The 15319-nt window shown below is 42.4% G+C and overlaps 1 protein-coding gene across 9 annotated transcripts in view; it reads left to right on the forward strand.

Moving 5' to 3' along the window:
* The first annotated feature begins 320 nt into the window (after positions 1 to 320).
* Positions 321 to 15319, forward strand: part of MAPK10 (mitogen-activated protein kinase 10) — a 239964-nt gene continuing 224965 nt past the window's right edge. For 5 of the 9 annotated variants that reach the window (XM_075860994.1, XM_075860961.1, XM_075860986.1 and 2 more), the window contains exon 1: positions 324 to 650. Coding sequence is in view for 5 of the 9 variants with exons in the window: in XM_075860942.1 (XP_075717057.1) it covers positions 648 to 650 (3 nt within the window). In the remaining 4 variants the exon portion in view is untranslated. Of the gene's footprint in view, positions 651 to 15319 lie in introns of all 9 variants that reach the window. The other 4 variants (XM_075860977.1, XM_075860953.1, XM_075860970.1 and 1 more) reach the window with 4 other exon arrangements.

The following is a 15319-nucleotide window of genomic DNA, read 5'->3' on the forward strand; positions in this document are numbered from 1 at the left end:
AGTATAGGAGTACAAGTCATACATATGTACATACAGTAAGTGTCCAGTTTATGTGTAGGAGCCAGGCAGTATATGGGCTATCACACAGTATAGGAGCACATACACACTATATAAGGAAGGTGATGGTCACCGTAGACACTGGTTTAGGGCAAGGCATGGGATGCTCCCGTCAGTGTTGGTTCCTGCTTGTTTGTCATGTATGCTGTGACTGCAGATTACACGCTCTTCTTCCCTCCCTCTGCTCACCCACCCACCTCACCCCCTGAGACCTCTATGCATGTGACGTCATGTGTGCTCCTTTCAGTTGCCATAGCTACTCCCTTCCCTAAACCCCTCTGCCTGTCTCCTCTGGTAGCTTCCACAATGGTACAGGCAGCAGCATCACGCCGCACAATGCTGTCCGGGCAGTAAGGGAAGGTGATTCAGCAGCACGCCTGCCCAGCACTACTATACCAGCGCCTTCCTCTCTAGTCCCACAGCTCTCGTCATCATTCTCTGTCTATGTCCCAGCCCCATCGTGGGGGACCCTGAAGTCACCTGGTCATTCTGCTCCCATCCCCCCGCAATTGGCGTCTGGAATGTGGTGTAAGAACGATACATAGAAGAGCGCAACCTCTGCATCTGGATCCTGGCATTGCAGGCACGGAATGGTGAGTAACCCTCATTGATGATGGGCACTGCCTGCTGGGTGGGGTGATGGGTACGTGCTCCTTAAAACAAAATGTTATATATATAGATGGAGATGATCACTGACATTGCCTGTCATCCTGTTGTTCTGTGTATCTAGATGGATGTGCGGCCTATCTATCTATCTATCTATCTATCTATCTATCTATCTATCTATCTATCTATCTATCTATCTATCTATCTATCTATCTATCTAATATATATATATATATATATATATATATATATATATATACACGCACACAGTAAGAGCTGAGCCAGCTGGTGCCTGTACGCATTGGTGCAATTTGCCAGTAATTGCTGTTTCTGCTACAAACCACCCCCCAGTTTTTTTCTTCTCTTAAAAATGGCCTAATAGACAGGCTTTACCAATATCTATCAGCGCCTGCTCCATCATTGTAAGATGAAGATGATATTACTGACACGTCACTGTTTACATCATCAGACATAAAATATATGGCTAGATTCCCATTACAGTATCCAGACGGGATTGCTGTTCTTGTAAATCCTGCAGCAGTGATATCCATGTGGAATACAGGACAACATATCACAATAATCTTCTATCCTGACTGCTTTCTAAATAGAGGAGTTATTTTGGCTACATTGTTATTGTAGCACAAGTCATAAATATAATATTATGGCTTCACCAATGCTTCGTTTAGCTTTGCTGCATTGCTTCAGCATCATCTGCAATCCATTCTGTATTTACCCACTGACTACCGGCGATGCCTCGTACAGGACTGGTAAAAAAAAAAAAAGGAGAAGGTGACATGAGCCAATAAAATAAAGGACGCTTTTCATCCCACTGCCAATGCATAGGATGGCACAGCCCGCCAGGCCAGAGCCTTATAACAATATAGCCGCTGGTAGTTACTGCTGAGTGATGCTCCTAACCTTTGGTGAATGTGACACGACGCTGTGCGGATGCTGCAGGCCTCACTCCAGCATACACGGGGTTAATCGGGAGACTGTAGTGGCTGCAGCATAGTGACAGGTTGTCTTTTCTTAGCTCTGTGCCAACAGTGCAGCATAAATACCCTCTCGGTTCATCACCAGCTATTCGTATAGCACAGCGCAAAGTTCTGCTGATACCTATAAGTGACTTTATAGTAAATAATGCTTAATGCTGTTTTGCTGCCGGTATATTTTCTAAAATGAGTCCTTATTGTACCGATTCTTTTCCTACGTGTCTTTATGCAAATACGAGTTCTGCGTTTATTGCGCAGGTCATCACCATCTTGCCTCTGGCATCTTCCTGGTACATTTGTTTGCTTGATACGACGTACTATACTTTGATTTTTAATGCCAGCATCATCATCATCATAGGTGTGCTCATCAGCTTGATGGTATTCTATATAAAATATTTCCGGCATTCTTGCTATAGGGGCAGGTACGATGCTGTTTTAGGATATAAGGAGGTAGGATTTGGCCAATATGCTTGTTGTCAGTTTGATCATTTCATTCTATGGCTCTGCAGTGCTAATGAACTACCCCATCCGCTGATATAGGAGCCATTCATTATGCTCATGCCAGTTCCAAGCTAAAATTGTAGGTTTTTGTTCTGCTATTTTATCTAGGCAGCCAAATTTCGTGACTAGCCTTCACTGCTTCCCTTCCCCCCCATTGGAATACTAATCTATAGAGCTCCCAGAGGAATTGACAGCTGTCAAAATCTAATGGGTGATGGTGCTCTTGTTTCTCTACCGGTACTAGCATTCTGCAGCAGGCACAAACAATAAATATGGTCCGCATGCTGTTTTAAGAATAAGGAGGCTTTATGGGTATGCACACTAGGGTGAGCTGTTCCTTGAAGAACCATTCCCTTTGTTGCCTTTTGTTGACGATGAAGGCACATCATTTTTTTGTAGATGGGACTATCCGTTCTCTAGCAATCATTTTGTGAACAATGAAATGATGAGCATATGCTTTTGTAATCGTCATTTTTGTTAAGCTTGCTATCACTGATGGAAAGGTATAAGAAAGTGTGAGTGCTATCAATGAGTTTACAGGGAGGGACAGGTCTTTGGTTTTGTCATCTTAAAGTGGCAAGTATGAGATTACACAAAAATGTCGTAGTTATTTTCAGAAACTGCGCCACTCTTGTCTGTAGGCTGTATCAGGTGTTGCAACTCAGCCCCATTTATTTGAATTGGGCAGAGTTGCAATACCATGTACATCCCATTAACAAGAGTGGCGCTGTGTCTGAAAAAAATAAAAAACCTTTTTTTCTCTAATTTCATATAAACCCTTTACTAGACTGCTGTGTTCTCATATGTCTCAGTGCTGGAAGTATACTTTAAGATAAAAAAAAAATCCTTAAATGAAAAAAAGAAAACTTTAGCCTTTCTCAACTGTAATATTGGTTGCCTATTCAATTAAAAATGCCCACTCTCCAGCTGGTAATAGTGAGTAAGTTCAGGCCCCAGGCCAAGATGCAGTCTGGCCGATTATGTTCCTGTGGTCTACGGTGAGCTAGTTAGAGACGCAGTTGTGGGTGAGCAATAACTGTATAAATTGTAATGTAATAATAATAATAATATAGATCGGTTTACATATATACAGTAGGTTATATTATAACCAAAGGTCCAGGTATATTTTGTGTTTGAAATGTACTGTAGATGCAACCATATTATCTCCATGGCTAACCTATCAACATATCACAACTCTATGCTTCTTTTCCAAATAAATGACAAGTATTTTTTGTGTGTCTGTTTATTTGACATTGGTGTGAAGGACACTTGACTATGGACATTTTAGTTTGCAGTGTTAAACACAAAGTTCATTTTTAAGACACAGAAAGTTCATCAGGTCGACAACAAAGGTGATCTTGAACTAGAAAAATAACAATATCGAGGTAGATATTGCAATAATTATACGTGGATATTTGTCAAGGCCTACAAGGGTACACGCGAAACGTCCGTAGGCTTGTGCTCCACATCCATACTGCCTTTTTCTACCTAATAAAAAGGGAAATTTTTAACTGAATGAATGGTGAGTGCCGTGGAACTTTCTTCTTCTCCAGTGCATTTTAAGTATCTTCTTCTATATACCACTGAGCACCACCTATCGGGGACTGTTCATGGTGCTGCAACATATGGTACTCCCAAGAGCTAGATCAGTGCCGGTCTATCTTTTCCTCTATTTGACATTATATGTGGATATATTGTCATTTCTAGCATGGTTTTAAAGGGAATTTAAAAAAAAACAACATTCCAAAATGATGAATTAAACCTCGTGTACCCCATACCAGCCACAGCGTCCCCATCTTTAGGTTATGTTCAGATATGAGTTATAACGTTCTATCAGGGGTTCCATTTGGGTTTCCGTCACTTTTGGCAGCGCTATTTTTTGCCATCAAGACAATGGAAACCTCAATGGAACCCTTACCGACTTCATTGTACAGGAACGGAAGCCATGGAGCAGTTGAGAACAAAGTCATAATGTCCCCCACCCACATAATCTTACCTGCAGAAACAATCTGTATAGATCACTTTTGCAGGCAAATTGGTGACTGGGCCATAGCTTCTCAGTTTCACACACTTTATAGTATTGACCAGGAAGGTTTCCTGAAAGTTAGTGAGTGAGGCCAAAATATTGCAAAATACTCTAAAATATAAAATATCTAATACCATCGTATCATGGTAATTCAATATCTCTAGCTTTAGACTAGGGCTCAACGGTGACATAGGGACGACTGTGAGTTACAGTAAAATCACAACATTATCGCAAAAAGTTACTAGCCATGTCTAAATTCTTTCGATTGTCACATGACTTTTCTCCTCATAGGACCACATTGAGATTGCGGTAATCGCAAGTTGCAGGTGACCCTGTGTCGCCGTGGAGATCTTTCCTTACTCAGAGGCATAGCCCGGGGGTCTGATGGGGCAATGTCACATGTAAGGAGGCTAAGCTAAAGCAAGAAACATAGAAAATCAGTTCTCTTCCATTTTTTTTCATAGTTCCATGTATTTCAAGAACGGTTCCCAAGAGGCAACGCTGAGATTTTCCAATACAGGACATCTCCTGGCCATGTTTTGATAAGCTACGACCCCTTCCGGCATTATTCTAGAGCTATGCCTTCAGTGTTACATTACCCTTTGAGATCATGCTGTATTTTTACTCTAGATCTTTCCCTTTCCACGGTTTTCTATTCTGGTCTAGGTGGATCATTCTAAAATCACTATCCTGTCAAACAGTGGAGCACCAGCTTCTGTTTGCACAGGGGTCAACTGGAAGAAGTGACCTGCATTATTTCCTATAATATTTCATTACGGGAGGGAAACCAGAGCAGTAAATTGTAGAGCTCTGATGGTTGTATAGACCTGCATGGTAGTCACAGCTATGACATTTGCCATGCTATGCTGATTCTATTGTTTGCAGCTCTGGAAGAGCTTTCAACAATTTCTAAGAGCGAACTCTCATCTGTAAAACTAATAGAGACACAGTGAGCCATTCCACTCCCTGCTCCTGCTTCCACCCCCTCCCCCAAATTACTTGCTTACTGAATTTGGTTGTATTTTATATTTTACATGTTTTAAATACAGATCAAGATGAACTGTATGGTATATATTAGTTTGTAATGAATAAATTGTCCAATTCTAGGAATAGTGAATTCTAACACTCAAGACAGTCCTTGGAAATTGGGATCAATTGGCATCAATTTAAAGGAACCTGAGCCTAAAATTTAGTTAACAAGTACCTTCAAGTATTTACATACCTGCTTAGATTCATTGTGTGCCTTGGTGCCTTGGGGGTAAGAAAGTCAAAGTCTCCTTACAGTATTGTTCTACAGACATAAGAGCTTGCGCAACTTCCCTAAGGCCCTGCCCTGGCTGTAAAGTGAGCTGCAGAAAACAGGAATTGACAGCTATTGTTTATGCTAGTGACTAGAGTGAAAACATTAATATTTCCGAATTTTATTTTTTCTAGTGATACTAAATATGAAAAAAAAAACAATTCTTTCTAGAAATTAGCTTTTTCTAATATCCTGATTTAAATGTAACTTTCTGATGATCTTTTTAAAATGCAAATTTATATTTCTGCATACTCATTTTCCTAGACAGTCAGATCTAAACTTAACAAGCGATTTATTAGTAGCACAAATTTTTACAAAAAATGCCTGTGCTCATTTGTCTATGGAGAACCCACAATCTCACTTGTGATTGCAGAAAATAATGTAATCTTTCAAAATGTTCCCTATACACTGTGTGAACAATTATTAGTCAAGTTGTATTTTTGAGGATTCATTTTATTATTAAACAACTACAGTGCTGTCGGTCAATCCAAAATGTTAATAAACCTCAAACCTGAATATTTAAGAAAGTAAAAGTGAGGTTTTGGCTCTCTTAGAAGAATTTCTGTGTGCTTAATTATTGGGCAACTATTAGTGTTCAGAAATATTATGTAACTAAATGATAAAAGAAAATTTTCCTATCCCACTTGTTTATTTTCATCTGTTAAAGTGAGAACAATAAAAAATACAACTCAAAACTTACAAAAAAAAACATTTCTGACATATCAGTGACCAATATAGCCACCCTTCTATTCAATAACAGTCCTAAGCCTTCCATCCATAGTCTGCCAGTTTCTTAATCTGTCGGGGATCAACTTTTTGTGCAGCAGCCACTGTTCAGAGAGGTGTACTGTTTTCTTTCACCGTAAATCTGCAATTTAAGAAAGGTCCACAATTTCTCGATAGGGTTTAGGTCAGGTGTGGAAGGGGGCAATGTCATTATTCTTTCATCTTTAAGGCCTTTAGTGGCTAGCCATGAAAAGGAGCATTGTCCTTCATAAAAATCACGGTTTTCTTGAAAGATGTAGACTTTTTCCTGTACAACTGCTTGATGAAAGTGTCTTCTAAAAACTGGCGGTAGGTTTGGGAGTTGACTTTTATTCCATCGTCAACATGAAAAGGTCTAACTAGCTCATCTTTAATAATACCAGCCCATAGCAGTACTGGACCTCCACCTTGCTGGCCTCTGAGTCGAAGTGGAGCTCTGTGCCCGTTACTGATCCAGCCACAGGCCCATCCATCTGGTCCATCAAGAGTCACTCTCATCTCATCAGTCCATAAAACCTTTGAAAAATCTGTCTTCAGATATGTCTTGGCCCAGTCTTGACGTTTCAACTTATGTGTCTTGTTGAGTGGTGGTCGGGTTTCAGGCTTCCTTATCTTGGCCATGTCTCTGAGTAATGAACACCTTGTACTTCTGGGCACTCCAGGGAGGTTGCAGTTATTGAATATGACAGTACTGGAGGATAATAGCTTCCTGGTCGCTTCACGTTTGATTCTTATCAAATCTTTGGCAGTTAACTTGCTTTATTTTTTTTCTCAACATGTTTCTTTCGACCCTGGTGGCGATTTGCAACAAAACGTCTGATGGTTCAAAACGTTTGATGGTTCTGCGATCATGCCAAAAATATCTTAGCAATATCAAGAGTGCTGCATCCGTGTGAAAGACTTATAAAAAATTTTTACTTTTCAGAATCAGTTAAATCTCTTTTTTGGCCCATTTTGCCAGAGGAAATTCAAGCTGCCTAATAATTCTGCACACCTTGATATAGGGTCTTGATCTCCGTAGGCCACACCCTCCCTCATTACACAATTACGCATCACCTGATATGCTTCATCCAATAAGCAGTCAAGTGTATACAGCTTGGAGTTAGAGAATATGCATAAAAATGATGATATGGTCAAAATACTCACTTGCCTAATAATTATGCACACAGTGTAGACTAATTATTGCTCAAAGGCGATTTCGGTTGTGTGCTCACTCTTCTGACAAATCACCCAATTCAAGTAATCTACCCTGCCCCATAGTAACTGGAAAGGATATTGGCTTTAATGGCCATAATTAATAAAAATGAGGGAATGTATCAAGTTTCAGGCCATCCTGTCCAGGAATCGTGCGGTTTGTTGGCATGAATCAGCAAAATCAGGGATTCCTCTTTTCTGTACGTATCCTGTTTCTGGATGAGGCTTCCTTTTTATAAAGAGAAGCAGATTCTGTTGTTTTTTTTTGTATAATAGCTAGTAGCTAATGTGTCAACTGCAGGTAACCGTTATAGCACTCAGAGTTTCTCTAGAATTTATCTACAGTGGCGATAAAACATTTTCAGGGATCACTGGACCAATTAGTCTAAACATATAGACCAGCCACCTCATCTTATTTTTTTCTTTACTAGCCCCTTGAATGGAGTGTTAGGTATTCAAGTATAACAGGCGCAACTAAAGTTTATTGGATTATACTGTAGATCAGTGCTTCCCAAACTGTGGAACGCGACCCCCTGGGGGATCGTGTGAAGACCTCCGGCGGGTCGCGAGCCACTCACAGATGTCCCGGTTTCAAGATACAGTTTAATTCAATGCTGACGACTCCTTGCTCCAGCTTTCACTATGCCACGAGTGGCTTGGTGCAAACAGGCGCGATGTAGTGAAGTAATCACGCCTGACTGCGCTGAGCGACACACTCCACAGACTGGAGGACCAGAAGGATCTCCAACCGTTGTGGGAATGGGCATAGGTGAGTAGGTATTTTGTTATTTTTATTAGGAACTATTGGGGCCATGTGGAAGCAGCTATGGGGGCATTATAAAGCGTGGGGGCAGCTGTCGGCACTATACTGTGAGGTGGCAGCTATGGGGAACTTTATACTGTGTGGAGGGTAGCTATGGTGGCGGTTATGGGGATATACTGTGTGAAGGCAGCTATGCGGGGCATTATACTATGGGAAGGGCAGCTAAAGGAGCATTATACTGTTAGAGGGCAGCTATAGGGGCCTTATCCTGGGAGCGGGCAGCTATAGGAGCATTATACTGTGTGGGGGCAGCTATAGTAGCCTTATCCTGTGTGGGGGCAGCTATTGGAGCATTATACTGTGTGGAGTCAGCTATAGGGCATTAAACTGTGTGGGGCAGAAATAGCGGCATTATACTGTTTGGGGGCAGCAATAGGAGTCTTATCCTGTGTGGGGGCAGCTATATGAGCATTAGGCTCAATTCACATGACATGGTCCGAGTGTCGGCCGATAAAAACGGCTGTTTTGGGCCGTTTTGCATCTGTTCTATTCCGGGCCGTGTTTCCGTTTTTAACGACCGATTTTGACCCATTTTGTATCCGTTTTTTTCCCTATCCGTTATAAAATCGGATGAATTTCATTTGTACATTTTTTTGCCACACACTTCCCTCTGTAGATAATGCCACACACTGCCCTCTGTAGATACTGCCACAGCCCCCCTTGTAGGTAATGCCACACAGACCCCCTTGTAGGTAGTGCCACACAGACCCCCTTGTAGGTAATGCCACACAGCCCCCTGTAAGCAATGCCACAAGGCCCCCCTTGTAGGTATTGCCACTCAGACCTCCTTGTAGGTAGTGCCACACAGACCCCCTTGTAGGTAGTGCCACACAGACCCCCTTGTAGGTAGTGCCACACAGACCCCCTTGTAGGTAGTGCCACACAGCCCCCTGTAGGTAATGCCACACAGCCCCCTGTAAGCAATGCCACACAGCCCCCCTGTAGGTAATGCCACACAGCCCCCCTGTAGGTAGTGCCACACAGCCCCCCTGTAGGTAAGGCCACACAGCCCCCCTGTAAGCAATGCCACACAGCCCCCCTGTAGGTAATGCCAAACAGCCCCCTTGTAAGCAATGCCACACAGCCCCCCTGTAGGTAATGCCACACAGCCCCCCTGTAGGTAGTGCTACACAGCCCCCTTCTACATAGTAACCCCCCCCCCCTACCTTCCTGTAGGGCACGGCTGCAGGAGAAGTCCCTCACTTCACTCTCGATATATGGACAGTGAAGTGAGGGACTTCTCCTGGATCGGAATCCCCGGCCACATCGATGGGGATTCTGCTTCAGAAGTCCCTGACGTCACTGTGTCCATATATGGACAGTGAAGGCATGGACTTCTCCTGGATCGGAATCCCCGGCCACAGCGGTGGGGATTCCACTTCAGAAGTTCCTGATGTCACTGTGTCCATATATGGACACAGTAAAGTCAGGGACTTCTCCAGAAGCGCAATCCCCAATCCCCAGCCACAGCGTTGCCGAAGCTGTGGCCGGGGATTGGGGATTCCGCTCCTACAATGAGCAGAAAAATACCCTCCTCCTCACGTGACCGACGGAATACACAGCCATCACTTTGAGCACATTCAAGTGATGGCCGTGTATTACCCGGCTCCTTAGATTTCTATGGGAGCCGGGCGTCCGGGAGAACGGCCGAAAATAGGACATGTCCCAAAAAAATCGGCCGTGTGAATAGCCCCATTTGGGGTCTATTGTTCCTACTGCGGCCGTGTGACGGCCGTTTTTTGAAACGGGAAGCCCTGTCATGTGCATAAGGCCTTATACTGTTTGGGGTCAGCTATAGGGCATTTAACTGTGTGGGGCAGCAATAGCGGCATTATACTGTGTGGGGGCAGCTATAGGTGCATTATCCTGTGTGGGGGCAGCTGTGGGGGCATTATACTGTGGGGGGCACTAAGGGGTCATTATACTGTGTGGGTTCAGCTATAGGGGCATTATACTGTGTGGGGACACTAAGGGGGTCATTATACTGTGTGGGGGCACTAAGGGGGTCATTATACTGTGTGGGGGCACTAAGGGGGTCATACTGTGTGAGGGCAGCTATGGGGGCATTATACTGTGTGGGGAGGCACTATAGGGGCATTATACTATGTGGGGCCAGCTATAGGGGCATTATCATGTGTGGGGTCAGCTATAAGGGCATTATAATGTGTGGAGGCCACTAAGGGGTCATTATACTGCGTGGGGGGCCCACTGGGATGGAGTCCACTCAGCTGTGTTTCCCCCTTCTGTGCTAAACCCCTAGCTACACCTCTGAGCCCGCCCCATCCCCCACCCGCACAATCATCGTTGCTTTCAATGTTGCAGGGACTTATTTTTCGAATGGAGCTAAATACCGGCATCTAACTACGAATGATGTTGACATACATCAGACGAAATGGGGCTAAGTACGGTAGTGGGGGGTCCCAAACAAAAGTCTCGTCCAAGAGTGGGTCCTGGCCTCAAAGTTTAGGAACCACTCCTGTAGGTGATATTCTGCAAGCTGTAATCAGTAATCAGGACATCAGCCATTTTCCCCTCGTCCTCACAATCCTGTGTCTGGCTGTAAGACAACTGGCTGCAGCACTGTCTGCAGTACTACACACATATAGTTAATCCCCACCCTTTGCTAAGCCCCACCCCAACTGTGTTCTCTGCAGCATTTCTACAAGACTGTTTGTGAGGGCTAGTTTATCTTCTGTTTAGTTTTATCATTTATTTATAGGTTTAGTGTTCCTATAATAGAGCTATAAAAGTGAATGAACTGAAAGCCCCCCAAAGTGCCATATAGGGGGGGATTAAGGTCCCGTTCACACGAAAATAAGTAGCATGTACGAAAAATCCTGCAGATTTCCACTCACGGATTAGTCCCATTGATTGGGGCTAATCCTCGTGCGGATCTGCAGGGCATCAAATTGCACATTCGCGAATTCAACCCGTTTGAACCTAGCCTAAATTAATCACATGATCTCTCACAGCTAGTCAGCAGCTCTTCACAACAGGTACCTGCATCTTAATAGAACGGGCCTGATAATTGTTGTATGTATGTTCCTAAGAACAATTGGTTCTAATTGAAATCGCCTCCATTAGTTGGAACACTTATCGTTAGTGCTTCATCATTTCTCACCGTAGCTAGAGGAAATCTTTACATTTGTAGCATTTAATTTACTAACACTGAGAAAAACACATCTTTTTTTATGTACGTCCCCATATTATTGCCACATCTTTCCGTCTTTGGCCATCTTAGGCCTCATGCACACGACCGTAGCCATGTGCACGGCCGTGATTTTCGGGTCGGCCGGCAGCGGACTGTCAGCCACAAGCCACCCGAAAATAGCGGCCTTTATTTTCAATGAGCCCGGACCGCAGAAGACGGCCGTAATAAGACATGTCCGTTCTTTCTGCGGTGCGGGCTCCCGGGCCATGCATGGACCGTAAAAACTACGGTCGTGTGCATGGCCCCATAGAAATGAATGGGGCTGCAATTATCCCGTGGATTTTCGGGGGAATTGTGCCCGCAAAAGCACGTTCGTGTGCATGGGGCCTTAATGTGGATGAGATAGACCTTGAACAGGATTTGCCTATGGAATACAAGTTAAAATTTACTTACAAAGCTATTGCTGTACATTGTAAGCCTGGACCTTTTGACGGACAAAATGCATATGATGGCACCGGTGGAAAGAGTTCTGTCATTGCACTTACTGTTATGCACAGCAGGGAGGAGCAGGCTCTCATGAGTCATGGGCCTAAAAGCCTCATTAAAAAATAAAGCTGTATCCTCGTGACCTGATCCTATTTAATCTGTGCACTGCTGCTTTCGTTATTTTACACACTTGCAGTAAAATACTATGGAATGATGATTTATTGTATTTTTTCTCACACCGCCCCATGACATGTATAATTACAACTGTAAAAACTAAAGGGTGTATACGTCCTGTAAATGATGACGTGTGTAGTGTAGAATCACAATACAGAACAATGTATTTTTCAGTAATTCAGAATTGTATTTATTTTAATATGTACATGTGTGAATGATACAGTACATAACGGCATGTCAGACTCATACAGTTACAAAATAATGCTGTCTGTTTGCAAACCAGCAGCTCTCTTGGAATCTAGGCTACGGACAGTCTGACCTATTTTCAGAAACACTTGCAGTACATGAATGAATTCCAACGCACCCTTACTTTCCATTGTAGCCATAGAAACATGAAGCCTGTCTGAGACCAGCTCAGTCCTGTAATTGCCCTGGACCATATGGACCATTTCCTGCATTGTATTTTTGCAGCTAGTAATGTCTGGCAGCTTCTGGTATTTAGGCTCTGTTCACATCTGCGTTGGGGTCCTGTTCTGACGTTCCGTCTGAGGTTTACGTCAGAACGGGACCCTGAGCAGACACAAACTGATACCGACGAAAACCAGAGGTTTCCGTCTCCATCACCATTGATTTCATTGGTGACGGAGCCGGTGCCCCTGGTTTCCGTTTGTCTCTTTTGTGCACCGGATCAGTCATTTTGCCAGAAGCAATAGCGTAGATTCCATAATCTGATGAATGTGTAGTGGCAGTAAATACTCCAGCTAATTTTCACATAATCTCTTTAATTCACCTCACAAATCTACTTTCCTTAGATTTAAATCCATCTGTCTCTTTTTTTCTGCCAATTCCTTCCCTCTTTCATAAATATCCTCATTCAGACAGGTACATTTATAGTTTCTCATTTGTGAAATTAAAAAAAAATATATAAAAAAAAATTGGTTTCTATTTTGAATGGGTATTGCACAGTAAGGCAACCCAGGATTCGTTTCAGGAAAAGATTTTTAACATCACCCATTTTGGGGCAGGTGCTCTATGAGGCACAGGCTAGGGGCAGCATCTAGGGAAATTTACTTCTATCTCAATGCTATATAGCACCTCTCGGGAAAATTACTGTGATTTAATCCTCTGACCAGGAGTGATCCATGAAGTTATCTGGGGATCCAAGTGGACTACCACATGGAGTGGGTGAGTGACTATGAAATGCCCCTAGACCTCGCATTACTGTCGTCCTCCTGATCATAACTAGGCGTGTTTTCTTGCTAGACCGTCAAGTGTTGGTGATCCGACCATATCGTTTTAAAAAAAAGGAATTAATAAAAGGGATATTTTAATTGGACAATTCTTTCAGTGATAACTACTTTAAATGTGCTCTTTAAAACTATGTACATATATAGTATGTACACATGTAAGTACAATATCTCTTCTAGTCTATACTAAATAATATGTAATTACATTATCTTAAATATTATTTTTTATTAAGCACATATTTTTCTCGTAAACATAAATTACAGAAACATATAAAGCAGCATAGAGATAAAGCTTTGTCCCTGGACTTACCATGGCAACCTGAAGGACATATATTGACTACATTGTTGCCTGCAATGTGAGAAATTTAAAATAATGCACAATAGAAGTCCTACATGAGGCTCTGTCCATACTAGCTACATGGCTTACATTAACCAGAGCTACGACGGATCGGTTGGGTGACGGACCATAGCGGATTCAATTGACCTATCAGGTTTCTGCTTTTCGTTTTTGTATTTTTCAGGAAAGGATAGCATAGCAGACTACACTAATAAATCAGACCCTTACATCAATGTGAAGAGCCCTATAAAGTTATTTCAGTTTAGAACCCCTTTAATATAAAGTCCTTTAGACCTTCTTTTATTATATTCCGCTGTGCAGAGTGGATGAGGTCAGAGCAGCAGTTTCCAGAGCCCACAATTTCAGATAATGTGTATCTCTATAACATGGTAGGATCTCCCTAATTTATGTTTGTAACCATCATAATCTGTTGACTAAACACAGCCTGCCTTCTTGTGACGTAAATTCCCTGCAGCCCTGGCGGCTATTTTCAGAATTATCTTGCTCGTGAAGGGAGCATTTCTTATAATAACATGAGATGAGAGAATTTTTATACCCATTACAAGTTTTGTCAATTTGCAAATAAACTCCACCACCCCTAGGATACATAGGGAAAATCATTATGATATATTGGTAATTCACATGATTGAGCGAATCAGCAAATTATCAGCATATTTTTTCACCCGTTGTATTCTGAGTAAATGTTGGATTGAGCAGATAAATCTATTCATTTTTAATAATATTTTTGCTAATTACTGTTTATGCAATTCCTTTATATGACCCTTAAGAATCGATAGAAATTGAAGCTTCCCTTTATTGATAGTGCCCATTTTTCATGGAGACTGGGACCTATAATCTAGTAAATGTAGTATATATACACTACCGTTCAAAAGTTTAGGGTCACTTAGAAATTTCCTTATTTTTTAAAGAAAAGCACAGTTTTTTTCAATGAAGATAACATTAAATTAATCAGAAATACACTCTATACATTGTTAATGTGCTAAATGACTATTCTAGCTGCAAATGTCTGTTTTTTTAATGCAATATCTACATAGGTGTATAGAGGCCCATTTCCAGCAACCATCACTTCAGTGTTGTAATGGTACATTGTGTTTGCTATCGGTGTTAGAAGGCTAATGGATGATTAGAAAACACTTGAAAACCCTTGTGCAATTATGTTAGCACCGCTGTAAACCGTTTTGCTGTTTAGAGGAGCTATAAAACTGACCTTCTTTTGAGCTAGTTGAAAATCTGGAGCATTACATTTGTGGGTTCGATTAAACTCTCAAAATGGCTAGAAAAAGAGAGCTTTCATGTGAAACTCGACAGTCTATTCTTGTTCTTAGAAATAAAGGCTATTCCATGCGAGAAATTGGCAAGAAACTGAATATTTCCTGCAACGGTGTGTACTACTCCCTTCAGAGGACAGCACACACAGGCTCTAACCAGAGTAGAAGGAGAAGTGGGAGGCCCCGCTGCACAACTGAGCAACAAGACAAGTACATTAGAGTCTCTAGTTTGAGAAATAGACGCCTCACAGGTCCTCAACTGGCAGCTTCATTAAATAGTACCCGCAAAACGCCAGTGTCAACGTCTACAGTGAAGAGGCGACTCCGGGATGCTGGCCTTCAGGGCAGAGTGACAAAGAAAAAGCTATATC

The sequence above is a fragment of the Rhinoderma darwinii genome, chromosome 1 (assembly GCF_050947455.1).
Source record: "Rhinoderma darwinii isolate aRhiDar2 chromosome 1, aRhiDar2.hap1, whole genome shotgun sequence".
In the NCBI taxonomy this organism is placed as follows: domain Eukaryota; kingdom Metazoa; phylum Chordata; class Amphibia; order Anura; family Rhinodermatidae; genus Rhinoderma; species Rhinoderma darwinii.